This window comes from Palaemon carinicauda, chromosome 33 (assembly GCF_036898095.1).
Source record: "Palaemon carinicauda isolate YSFRI2023 chromosome 33, ASM3689809v2, whole genome shotgun sequence".
NCBI lineage: Eukaryota > Metazoa > Arthropoda > Malacostraca > Decapoda > Palaemonidae > Palaemon > Palaemon carinicauda.
Window position 1 is genome coordinate 17,852,713 of NC_090757.1, and position 14,537 is coordinate 17,867,249.

The 14,537-nt window shown below is 33.5% G+C and overlaps 1 protein-coding gene across 1 annotated transcript; it reads left to right on the plus strand.

The window, feature by feature from the left end:
• Window positions 1–2,323: 2,323 nt before the first annotated feature.
• On the plus strand, window positions 2,324–3,626 carry LOC137626109 (calponin homology domain-containing protein DDB_G0272472-like). The gene is made up of 2 exons (XM_068357186.1): window positions 2,324–2,923; window positions 3,009–3,626. The coding sequence occupies exons 1-2, from the start codon at window positions 2,324–2,326 to the stop codon at window positions 3,624–3,626; spliced, it is 1,218 nt and encodes a 405-aa protein (XP_068213287.1).
• Window positions 3,627–14,537: the final 10,911 nt, after the last annotated feature.

Here is a 14,537-nt window from a genome sequence, read left to right on the forward strand (position 1 = left end):
CATTTCCCTAATGTTTACGCAACTCTTTGTTTGCATAAGATAGGGTGACGCTAATTTACGTCGTAGTTTATGTTTAAACCTACAAACAAATTACACATCTTTATTGTAGGGAAAAGGTAATTTATGGTAACCCATTGGGATCTCTCTCTCTCTCTCTCTCTCTCTCTCTCTCTCTCTCTCTCTCTCTCTCTCTCTCTCTCTCTCTCGTATGAAACAAGGCATTAAGATAACAGTTACGATGAAAATCTCTCTCTCTCTCTCTCTCTCTCTCTCTCTCTCTCTCTCTCTCTCCTCTCTCTCTCTCTTGTTAAAAGATATATAATTCAGGATTAAGATACACTCTCTCTCACTCTCTCTCTCTCTCTCTCTCTCTCTCTCTCTCTCTCTCTCTTCTGAGTTTGGATATGAATAAATATTATTGCATAGAACCAAAGTGTATTTAATTTTACTTCTATAAACTTCCTTCACGATTAATGACCACATCTAGCAAGTTTTAGCTGTAACTTATTTGATACGAAATTCCATCACTTTAAGGGACACCAAAGATGATTATTTTATTTAATTATTTAAGATTTTTCATGAGAATCTTTTAGGGCTTGAGTTGACCTTCCGTTTAGCTGTAGTGACACCTGTCTATTAAAGTGAATATTTAAATTTCAATCGAATCCGTATTAATTGTAGATCAGGGAAGTTTATTCGTAATTACCAAGTGTTTAATATATCGTTACATAATGCTGTATTCTCGCTAACCATGTCCTCCCCCCCTCTCTCTCTCTCTCTCTCTCTCTCTCTCTCTCTCTCTCTCTCTCTCTCTCTCTCTCTCTCTCTCTCTCTCTCATTTATATATATTGTCTTACGCTGTCTGAAAGTGTGATTCCCAACTCAACTTAAGTTTGCTTTCCAATTTTTATTATTAATGCTCTCTCTCTCTCTCTCTCTCTCCTCTCTCTCTCTCTCTCTCTCTCTCTCTCTCTCTCTCTCTCTCTCTCTCACATGAAGTCATAGCTGCGGTATTCAAATGTCCAAAAATAGGAAATGGAACCGCCATATAAAAATATTCCTGTACCTGATAAATCTCTTACAAAGTAAATTACTTTTGTAGGCTAAAGAGGACCAGGTAAATTGGGTTCAGGCAGAATTTAATTGACTTTATGGGTAACCAGTGTATAAAAATGCAATGGATTTTATAGCGGGCTATTTATATCTCTCTCCATTCTTTCAGTTTGCCCGGTTTCGAAATGAAATGGAAGATAAACGATAATCGGTATTCATGACCGGAAATTTTAGATGACGATATTGTTGGATAATGTTTATACTCAAATTTGCTATTTAACAAAAACATTTTTTTTTTTTGTCGTACAATTATTTATTAAATTTTTTTTTTTTTATTTACCCAATTTCAGGTATTGAATCGGTCTTTATTGGGGATATTATTGGATATCTGTTTATACACAGATATTTGATATTCAATAAAAAATATTTATTTGTTTGTATAATTATTTGAAAAAAAAAATGATATTTACCCAATTTCAAGTATTGAATCTGGGTTTATTGAGGAGGATATTGGATACCTGTTTATACACCGCTATTTGTTATTTAACCAAAGAATATATATATATATATATATATATATATATATATATATATATATATATATACATATACATATGCATATATATATTTCCTACGATTATTTATTCAAAACTGTGTTATATACCTAATTTTAGGTATAGAATCATTTTTTAATGCCATTACAAGAATTGCCAAAGATAACTTTTTAGCTTTCCACCGGATATACTGTAAGGGTCCTGAGATCTGCAGAACGTGGGTGAAAATTATAGGTAATATATGGAATTTTCAAGCAGGCATTAAATATATTTTCTCGCTTCTCTCAGATATAAAATATTCCTCTTGGTAGATACAGTAATAGAAAAAAAAATTCTTGTATATTTCTATACTTTCAAAAGATTATTTATCATGTAAAATTACGTCTTTCATTTAGGTAGTCTGTTGTAATTTATTAAGACTGCTGATACTTTGGCATTAGGGAAAAGCTTACATTCTTTTACATTAGATATTACTAGCTGGGTCATGTGCTAGAGGTGTGTGTGTGTGTGTGTGTTTTTTTTTTTTTTTTTTTTTTTTATACTTATGCAAGGTCGATTTAAAATAAAGTGGGTCTCAGTTCATACTAAACATGGCATTGCTTAACCGTACGCTTTCTGAAGGACTCTCTCCACCAAAGTTAAGACCAGGGAGGGCCAAGGAAGGGTATACCTATAGGCTCCGCCCAAACACTCTCCCCTATCCTTAACTCTCAAGGATGTTGAGGTTACGGATACTTCAAGAAACCACCGAGCTTGATCGGATCTCGAACCTTTGTCCAGAAGAACGCCTTTCAGAACAGATACTTCAAGAAACGATCGAGCTTGATCGGATCACGAACCCTTGTCCAAAAGAACGCCTTTCAGAACAGATACTTCAAGAAACTATCGAGCTTGATCGGATCTCGAACCTTTGTCCAGAAGAACGCCTTTCAGAACAGATACTTCAAGAAACCATCGAGCTTGATCGGATCGCGAACCTTTGTCCAGAAGAACGCCTTTCAGAACAGATACTTCAAGAAACCATCGAGCTTGATCGGATCTCGAACCTTTGTCCAGAAGAACGCCTTTCAGAACAGATACTTCAAGAAACGATCGAGCTTGATCGGATCGCGAACCTTTGTCCAGAAGAACGCCTTTCAGAACAGATACTTCAAGAAACTATCGAGCTTGATCCGGTCTTGAACCTTTCTCCAGAAGAACGCCTTTCAGAACAGATACTTCAAGAAACCATCGAGCTTGATCGGATCGCGAACCTTTGTCCAGAAGAACGCCTTTCAGAACAGATACTTCAAGAAACTATCGAGCTTGATCGGATCGCGAACCTTTGTCCAGAAGAACGCCTTTCAGAACAGATACTTCAAGAAACCATCGAGCTTGATCGGATCTCGAACCTTTGTCCAGAAGAAACGCCTTTCAGAACAGATACTTCAAGAAACTATCGAGCTTGATCGGATCTCGAACCTTTGTCCAGAAGAACGCCTTTCAGAACAGATACTTCAAGAAACTATCGAGCTTGATCGGATCTCGAACCTTTGTCCAGAAGAACGCCTTTCAGAACAGATACTTCAAGAAACTATCGAGCTTGATCGGATCTCGAACCTTTGTCCAGAAGAACGCCTTTCAGAACAGATACTTCAAGAAACCATCGAGCTTGATCGGATCTCGAACCTTTGTCCAGAAGAACGCCTTTCAGAACAGATACTTCAAGAAACCACCGAGCTTGATCGGATCTCGAACCTTTGTCCAGAAGAACGCCTTTCAGAACAGATACTTCAAGAAACGATCGAGCTTGATCGGATCACGAACCCTTGTCCAAAAGAACGCCTTTCAGAACAGATACTTCAAGAAACTATCGAGCTTGATCGGATCTCGAACCTTTGTCCAGAAGAACGCCTTTCAGAACAGATACTTCAAGAAACGATCGAGCTTGATCCGGTCTTGAACCTTTGTCCAGAAGAACGCCTTTCAGGGACGTTTCCAATATGGCTGTCACATTTCATTCTGTTACATAAAGACTGAGTTAATGACTAAAGTAGCTGGAAGGAATCACACAATGCCAACAGACCACCCCTTATCTCTAGTGAGAAACGAAGCTCGCCTTGGCTCCAAGTGGAGCTGATTGGTAGACACTAAGATTGTCTTATTGTAGATCCAAGATTGTCTAATTGTAGACGCCAAGATTGTTTGATTGTAAAACCCCTAGGTTGTCTGATTGTAGATCCAAGATTGTTTGATTGGAGACCCCAAGATGTCCTAATTATAGACCCAAGATTGTCTGATTGTTGACCACAAGATTGTCTGATTGTAGACCAAAGATTGTCTGATTGTAGACCGAAGATTGTCTAATTGTAGATCCAAGATTGTCTAATTGTAGATCCAAGATTGTCTAATTGTAGATCCAAGATTGTCTGATTGGAGACCCCAAGATGTCCCGATTATAGACCCAAGATTGTCTAATTGCTGCCCCCAAGATTGTCTGTTTGTATACTCAAGATTGTCTAATTGTAGACCCAAGATTGTCTAATTGCAGATCCCAGGATTGTCTGATTGTAGACCCAATATTATCTGATTGAAAGCATCATGATTGTCTGATTATAAACCTCAAGATTGTCTGATTGTAAACCAAAGAATGTCTGATTGTAGATCGCAAGATTATCTGATTTTAGACCAAACAATATTTGATTGTATACCCAAGATTGTCTGATTGTAAACTCAAAGATTGTCTGATTGTAGACCCTAAGATTGTCTGATGGTAGACCAAAAGATTGTCTAATTGCAGACCCAATATTATCTTATTGTAGACACAAAGATTGTATGATTGTAGACCCCAAGATTGTCTGATTGTAGACCCCAAGATTGTCTGATTGTAGACCCCAAGATTGTCTGATTGAAGATCCAAGATTGTCTGATTGTTGTGACGGCCGAGAGAAGGTTGTGAACTCAAAGGCAGTGTGGAAGCAACTGAGTTAATTTATTATAGAACACTCTCCTTTATATACAAAACCTCAAGGCAATAGGAAATTACATGTTCGAGAAACAGACAATGTTACATAGGAGAAACGCAGACATGTTTATTCTGGTTCTTTTTAGTGCGAGGAAAGAGCGAAGATACAAGCATAATATATACAAAATGAATTATGTACGATCGTGTGACACACGGTTGGTACATTGTAAACCACAAGTTTGTCTGATTGTAGACCCAAGATTGACTGATTGTAGACCACAAGGCTGTCTGATTGTAGACCCAAGGTAATCGTATTGTAAACCCAAGATTGTCTGATTGTAGACCCAAGATTTTCTGATTGTAGACATAAAGATTGTCTAATTGTAGGCCCCAAGATTGTCTGATTGTAGACCCAAGATTGTCTGATTGTAGACCCCAAGGTTGTATGATTGTAAACACAAGATTGTTTGATTATAGACCCCAAGGTTGTCTGATTGTAAACCTAGGATTTTCTAATTGTAGACCCTAGGATTGTCTGATTGTAGACCCTAAGATTATCTTATTGTAAACCCAGTATTTCCTGGCTGTAGACCCTAAGATTGTCTGAATGTAAGCCGTAAGATTGTATGACTGTTGACCACGAGATAGTCTGATTGTAGACCCCAAGATTGTCTGATTGTAGACCCCAAGATCGTCTAATTTCAGACCCCAAGACTGTGTGATTGTAGACCCCAAGCTCGTCTAATTGCAGACCCCAGGATTGTTTGATTTTAGACCCTAAGATCGTCTAAATCCCAGAATTGTCTGAGGAAGGCAATATGGGATCTCCTCCCAATCCGGAATATTCCGGAATCTGTGTGTGACGTGACGTAATTCGATCCCACCTAGATTAAAAATTATTTTATATTCTTTTTACCAGCTGGGTTGATCGAGTCGTTTTTTTATAGCTGCATTACATTTAAGAGGATATTCATTTAGATTAGATATCAATATATTATGTAATGTCATGTGGAATAAGAAAAATAACGATATCACCTAAGTATTTTGAGAAGAATGGATTGTAAAGGAAATAGTGAGATAAGGATAATGGGAAGGAATCTAGATTAGTAATGTGTAAGCTTTTTTTCAATAAATGAGTGTATACCTACAGGAGAGAGAGAGAGAGAGAGAGAGAGAGAGAGAGAGAGAGAGAGACTAAAACGCAATTAGTAGAACACAATGTTATTGCATCATATTAAATAATGATAACAGAATATATATATATATATATATATATATATATATATATATATATATATATATATATATATATATATATAAATATAAATATATATATATATATATATATATATATATATATATATATATATATATATATATATATATATATATATACTGTATATAGACGTAGATATACAGTATATATATGTTTATATTTATATATACTTATATATATATATACTTTATATATATATATATATATATATATATATATAATGTATATATATATATATATATATATATATATATATATATATATATATATATATATATATATATATGTGTGTGTTTATATATATTAAATATATGTGTATATATAAGTATATGATATATATATATATATATGTATATATATATATATATATGTATATATATATATATATGTATATACTTATATATGTGTATATATATACATATATGTATATATATATATATATATATATATATATATATATATATATATATACTGTATGTACATATATATATACATATATATATATACACTGTATGTATATATACATGTGTGTATATATATATATATATATATATATATATATATATATATATATAATGTTCATATGTATGTACAGTATACATATGTATATATATGTATATAATATGTATACTGTATATATAGATATATATATTATATGTATATAATATGTATATATATATGTATATAATTTATATTGAAATATGTATAAATATGGATATAAATGTGTGTATATATATATGTACATATGTATATATATGTGTATATATGTGTATATATATATGTATATATAAGTATATATATATATATGTATATATTTACGTATATATATATATATATATATATATATATATATATATATATATATATATATATATATATATATATATATATATATATACAGGAAGGAATGGCGAGCGATTGTGACGTAGTTCCGGTAGGCCCTGCTGCTTCCTCTGGTGCCTTGGATAACCGCGGAGGTAGCAGCAGTAGGGGATTCAGCGTTTTGAAGCTTCATCTGTGGCGGATAACGGGGGAGGGTGGGCTGTGGCACCCTAGCAGTACCAGCTGAACTCGGTTGAATCCCTTGTCAGGCTGGGAGGAACGTAGAGAGGAGAGGTCCCCTTTTATTTTTTTTTATTTTTGGTTCATTTGTTGATGTCGGCTACCCCACAAAATTGAAGGAAGCGCCTTGGTATATGTATGTATGTATGTATATATATATATATATATATATATATATATATATATATATATATATATATGGGTATATATATATGTATATATATGTATATATACGTATATATGTATATTTGTGTATATATATATCATGTATATATAATTATATGTATATATTTGTATATATGTATATGTATATATATGTACTGTATATATTTATAGATGTATATTTATGTATATACTGTGTATATATATATGTATACTGTATTTGTGTATATATATACAGTAAATATATATATATATATATATACATATATATATATATATATATATATATATATATATATATATATATATGTGTGTGTGTGTATTTATGTATATACTGTGTATATTTGTATATATACTGTATATATATGGATATATATGTACATATATATGTATATAGCCGTATATATATGTATATATAAACGTGTGTGTATATATATGTATGTATATACTGCATGTAATATATATATATATATATATATATATATATATATATATATATATATATATATATATATATATATGTATATAATATTTATATATATACACGTCTGAAAAGATGCTAGGATTGCTTGCCACGACTGAAAAAGGAAATCATCTTAAAAGATGAAAAAATAATTTTCGTTCCCGATGTAATTCTATTAGATTCTTTATAAGAGGTTTTCGAATGAAATATACATTGGCCTTCCGCGCTCTTTGCATTATTTTTCTGGGAAAAAAATATTTCACACTGTTGTCTTTATATGTTCCTAAATAAGAAATGTTACCATGTTTCCCTCCACCAGTAATGTAACATAATTGATGAAACAGGGTGACATGACTAATATTTTTTAGAGCTTTTTGCATTGAATGAAATACCAAAATACCAAAATCAGATGTAACTTATATAGAAATTGCCAAATTTTGAGGTATACATATAGATTTTATATATATATATATATATATATATATATATATATATATATATATATATATACAAACATATATATATATATTATATATATATACATATATATATATATATATATATATATATATATAAATATAAATATATATATATATATATATATATATATATATATATATATACAAACATCTATATATATATATATATATATATATATATATATATATATATATATATATATATATATATATATATATATATATATATATATATATATATATATATAGCCGTTTCTAGTCCGCTGTAACCTAAAATAAAATAATGATACAAGTACACATCCCTGATTTTAGAAATAGGTAATCAACATTAAAAGAGTTGCGAATAAAAGAGTGCATTCACTCTAAAAAAAAATGCCTTAAAACGGTAAAAATCCGGAAAAAAAATGCCTTAGAAAATGGTAAAAATCCTGAAATAAAAGTTGCCAGGATTTTACCGGTTTAAAAACGGATATATTGACGTAAATTAGTGATATTACGGTCTCTAATCCGTACAAGATAATACAAGCTAAAAATGAAATAGGGTGAAATTACGGTCGCCTGTATTTTACTGAAATACGGGTGAGAACAGTAAATTTTTACGGAGTATTTCGGGTTAAAATAATTCTTTTTTAACATAGTAACTTAGAATAAGGTTACATCGATAAACAATGCTGAAAATCATGTGGTTTTTTAGTGTTTCTAAAAGATAGCATATTGCTGTAACAGATTAATTATCTTTATTAATTATCCTCGTTCTTTAAAGAGTTCGTTGCCTGATATCCTTTCTGCCACTCCAGGAATTAGAAAACTATCCTCGTTCTTTAAAGAGTTCCTTGCCTGGTATCCTTTCTGCCACTCCAGGAATTAGGAAACTATCCTCGTTCTTTAAAGAGTTCCTTGCCTGGTATCCTTTCGGCCACTCCAGGAATTAGGAAACTATCCTCGTTCTTTAAAGAGTTCCTTGACTGGTATCCTTTCGGCCACTCCAGGAATTAGGAAACTATCCTAGTTCTTTAAAGAGTTCCTTGCCTGGTATCCTTTCGGCCACTGCAGGAATTAGGAAACCATCCTCGTTCTTTAAAGAGTTCCTTGCCTGGTATCCTTTCGGCCACTGCAGGAATTAGGAAACTATCCTCGTTCTTTAAAGAGTTCCTTGCCTGGTATCCTTTCGGCCACTCCAGGAATTAGAAAATTATCCTCGTTCTTTAAAGAGTTCGTTGCATGATATCCTTTCGACCAGTCCAGGCATTAGAAAATTATCCTCGTTCTTTAAAGAGTTCGCTGCATGATATCCTCTCTACCACTCCAGGAATTAGAAAATTATCCTCGTTCTTTAAAGAGTTCGTTGCATGATATCCTCTCTACCACTCCAGTAATTAGAAAATTATCCTCGTTCTTTAAAGAGTTCGCTGCATGATATCCTCTCTACCACTCCAGGAATTAGAAAATTATCCTCGTTCTTTAAAGAGTTCGTTGCATGATATCCTCTCTACCACTCCAGTAATTAGAAAATTATCCTCGTTCTTTAAAGAGTTCGTTGCATGATATCCTTTCGACCAGTCCAGGCATTAGAAAATTATCCTCGTTCTTTAAAGAGTTCGTTGCATGATATCCTCTCTACCACTCCAGGAATTAGAAAATTATCCTCGTTCTTTAAAGAGTTCGTTGCATGATATCCTTTCGACCAGTCCAGGCATTAGAAAATTATCCTCGTTCTTTAAAGAGTTCGTTGCATGATATCCTCTCTACCACTCCAGTAATTAGAAAATTATCCTCGTTCTTTAAAGAGTTCGTTGCATGATATCCTTTCGACCAGTCCAGGCATTAGAAAATTATCCTCGTTCTTTAAAGAGTTCGCTGCATGATATCCTCTCTACCACTCCAGGAATTAGAAAATTATCCTCGTTCTTTAAAGAGTTCGCTGCATGATATCCTCTCTACCACTCCAGGAATTAGAAAATTATCCTCGTTCTTTAAAGAGTTCGTTGCATGATATCCTCTCTACCACTCCAGTAATTAGAAAATTATCCTCGTTCTTTAAAGAGTTCGCTGCATGATATCCTCTCTACCACTCCAGGAATTAGAAAATTATCCTCGTTCTTTAAAGAGTTCGCTGCATGATATCCTTTCGACCAGTCCAGGCATTAGAAAATTATCCTCGTTCTTTAAAGAGTTCGTTGCATGACATCCTTTCGACCAGTCCAGGCATTAGAAAATTATCCTCGTTCTTTAAAGAGTTCGCAGCATGATATCCTCTCTACCACTCCGGGCATTAGAAAATTATCCTCGTTCTTTAAAGAGTTCGTTGCATGATATCCTCTCTACCACTCCAGTAATTAGAAAATTATCCTCGTTCTTTAAAGAGTTCGCTGCATGATATCCTCTCTACCACTCCAGGAATTAGAAAATTATCCTCGTTCTTTAAAGAGTTCGCTGCATGATATCCTTTCGACCAGTCCAGGCATTAGAAAATTATCCTCCTTCTTTAAAGAGTTCGTTGCATGACATCCTTTCGACCAGTCCAGGCATTAGAAAATTATCCTCGTTCTTTAAAGAGTTCGCAGCATGATATCCTCTCTACCACTCCGGGCATTAGAAAATTATCCTCGTTCTTTAAAGAGTTCGCTGCATGATATCCTTTCGACCAGTCCAGGCATTAGAAAATTATCCTCGTTCTTTAAAGAGTTCGTTGCATGACATCCTTTCGACCAGTCCAGGCATTAGAAAATTATCCTCGTTCTTTAAAGAGTTCGTTGCATGACATCCTTTCGACCAGTCCAGGCATTAGAAAATTATCCTCGTTCTTTAAAGAGTTCGTTGCATGACATCCTTTCGACCAGTCCAGGCATTAGAAAATTATCCTCGTTCTTTCAAGAGTTCGTTACACGATATCCTTTCTACCACTCCAGGAATTAGAAAATTATCCTCGTTCTTTCAAGAGGTCGTTGCACGATATCCTTTCCACCACTCCAGGAATTTTTAAAGAGTTCGTTGCACGATATCCTTTCTACCACTCCAGGAATTTTTAAAGAGTTCGTTGCACGATATCCTTTCTACCACTCCAGGAATTAGAAAATTATTCTCGTTCTTTCAAGAGTTCGTTGCACGATATCCTTTCTACCACTCCAGGAACTTTTAAAGAGTTCGTTGCACGATATCCTTTCTACCACTCCAGGAATTAGAAAATTATTCTCGTTCTTTCAAGAGTTCGTTGCACGATATCCTTTCTACCACTCCAGGAACTTTTAAAGAGTTCGTTGCACGATATCCTTTCTACCACTCCAGGAATTAGAAAATTATTCTCGTTCTTTCAAGAGTTCGTTGCACGATATCCTTTCTACCACTCCAGGAACTTTTAAAGAGTTCGTTGCACGATATCCTTTCTACCACTCCAGGCATTAGAAAATTATCCTCGTTCTTTCAAGAGTTCGTTGCACGATATCCTTTCTACCACTCCAGGAATTTTTAAAGAGTTCGTTACATGATATCCTTTCTACCACTCCAGGAATTAGAAAATTATTCTCGTTCTTTCAAGAGTTCGTTGCACGATATCCTTTCTACCACTCCAGGAACTTTTAAAGAGTTCGTTGCACGATATCCTTTCTACCACTCCAGGAATTAGAAAATTATCCTCGTTCTTTAAAGAGTTCGTTGCATGACATCATTTCTACCACTCCAGGAATTAGAAAATGTGTGTGTACGCCAAATCATGATATAGATTATTATTATGTATCAAAATTATCACAGGCTCAATGATCGTTGTAAAGAAATAATATAAGTATTTTTGGGTTTATAAAAAAAATCATATAATTTCCTCAATCAGTGATATTCCATCTTTTTTATATCAACTTAGTTGCACATATTCAAATAATCTAAATATACATCTTTGTTATTCTTTCCCGAATTAACTACTTCGTAATCTCGCTTTCATAATGACCAGCGTTTTTGAAATATATTAGAAAAGATAAACAACAAGACACTTTTCTTATCAGGAAAATTTTTAAATTTTTTTAAATGACCAACTGAAGTATCCGATTGATAGCTGGGTGTTTCATAAAACAGATGAAGCTTATTATTATTGTTGTTGTTGTTTTTGTTGTTGTTGTTGTTGTTATTACTATTATTTTTTTTCTTATTTTAGTATTTTTATTTTTATTCTTATTTTTATTATTTTTATTTCTATTCTTATTTTTATTTTTTTATTATTAGCTAAGCTACAACCCTAGTTGGAAAAGCAGGATGCTATAAACGCAAGGGCTCCAATAGGAAAAAAAAAATAGCCGTGATGAAAAGAAATAAGGAAATAAATAAATCATATAAAAAGTAATAAAAAAATTTGAAGTTTGGTAACATTCTATAAAGGAAAGATTAGAATGTTTGAGAGGTGAAAGGGAGACAGGCCTACTTTTGTGGGTTTTGCCCAGCCTATCCCCTCCACCCCACCCCACCCAACCCCACCCCACTGCACATCTATCCAGATATTCGACCCTATGCTGGTGAGCAATAAAGGTCAAAATTGTCTTCTTCAATAAAGGTTATGAATGGAATTTCAATGAGATTGGAAGGCGTGGTATATCAACATTGGTTGCATATATAATGATAGGAGGGAATATTTAGAGATCATACCCGAATATTTAGGTTAAGTAAAAGGAAAAAACCTGTAAGAAAATAGGGATTAAACGTGGGATTATCTGGTCCTGCCTAAAATGGCCCTATATATATTTTAGCGAGTCGTTGGATGTAAATGTATAGCTTGGCGGTCGGCAGACATACTGCTACAATTTACAGAGTGAAATGCGAAAGGCGTTGAAATGTTGCAAATATATTACTGCATGTGTGCATTGCATATTATTGCCTGGACTCCTTGCAATTAATCTAGATCTCACGAAGGGAGGATAGAAGCACAACTACAATACACTGTAGGGAACATCTGCTTAGAATGTTAGAAAATAGGACATTCTGAGAAATCATTCATTGTTTCATGTACCTTTTATGCTGTGTACAAAGCTTTTCTGGATAAGCAATGTATTGCAATTGTTTTTTATTCAGATTTGTCTTATCAGATGCAAGGAAATTTTAGGAGTCTCTCCTTATTATCTTGTAGGTGCTACAGTTGTATAAATCTTTACTTAGAGTTTTTACAAATAAAAAAATATATATCTTTTTAGTAAATGAAATTGATTAATGGATCTTGATATTATGCTGAAGACTAAATATTCGCAAATCTGTTTACATAAATGATTTCATTTTTTTAGTATTCCTTTAGATATACCGAAAAGGCACTGCAATAGTTCTAGCTATGTGATTGATTAAATGGAAACCATACTGCCCTCTTCAGAAGTTATATTCCAGTGCATAACTGCATTAAATTTTCCAAATCATTATTGCAATATAAGTCTAGGATTGTGGTGGCCTATTGGAAACCTTTGCCTGGGGTTCTGCTGGACGGGAGATCGAGTCCTATTCAGGTTCGTTAGTTCCTTTGGTCGCTGCAAGCTCACCATCCTTGTGAGCTGAGGATGGGGGTTTCGGGGAGCCTATAGGTCTACCTGTGGAGTTATCAGCAGCCAATGCCCGCCCCTCCCTGGTCTTAGTTTGTGTGGAGAGAGGCTTTTGCACTGATCATATGGATATATTGTCATTCTCTAGGGCATTGTTCTGCTAGGGTATTGTTACTGTCTCTTGTCTCTGCCATTCATGAGCGGTCTTTGATCTTTAAAAAAAGAGGTTCCCAACCTTTTTGTTCTTCTCTACTTCTTGGGCATTTTTATAGATCTCTTTGTATCGGTAAAATTAAGTTTGGAAATGAGAATGTGATAAAATTCTATTATTCAATCTCAATGCAAATGACATCATATATTGTGATGTACTGATTATTCTATCAGATCTAATGTACCCTTGTTGAGTAAACATGTACCACTGGGGGTACATGTACCCCAGATTGCGAACCCCTGAGCTAGGAGAAGAAGCTTTTGGTTTACATGCTTTCACAACTCCTCCTCTTTTGTCATATAAAATGTAAAGTCAGGAGGGGAAATCTTCAAGGAATTTAGATAATTATTTCTAAGAAAAGTCAAACAACCCTCAGCAGAAGAACAATAATTTTGATAAATATATAAAAATAGAATTGAGGTTGAAAAGAAAATATCCCAATTCTTTAATCATTTACCTCTGATAGTCAGGGAAAGTTCAAGATACAGAGAACAGTTGGGATTATTTTTCCTGGTGACAGGGGAGAGATTTGCATACCATTAAGGACCTTTTACTTATTCAAAAGAAAGTACATTAGCAGCTTAGCGCAAATACAAATGTACCGACGTGCTTCACAGATCGTAGGATAAAAAAAAGATAATGGTAGACATTTTCTTTCGATGAATAAATTATATGATATATCTTGTAATGAACTCTGAAAAAGTCTTGTAGGATAATCAAACACAGCTGAAATAAAATACTGAAGTTAATATTACTCAAAATAATGATATTTTTTAGAAGATATCGAGATAATTGAATTGAGGGATTTCAAAAGAGCGTAGCTGCCTTTAAA

Bases quoted from the DNA above. Each gene is read 5' to 3' on its own strand.
- LOC137626109 (XM_068357186.1), top strand. From the start codon at position 2,324: ATGTTGAGGTTACGGATACTTCAAGAAACCACCGAGCTTGATCGGATC. The intron at 2,924-3,008 runs GCGAACCTTTGT...ACCTTTGTCCAG, and splicing joins CTATCGAGCTTGATCGGATC to AAGAAACGCCTTTCAGAACA.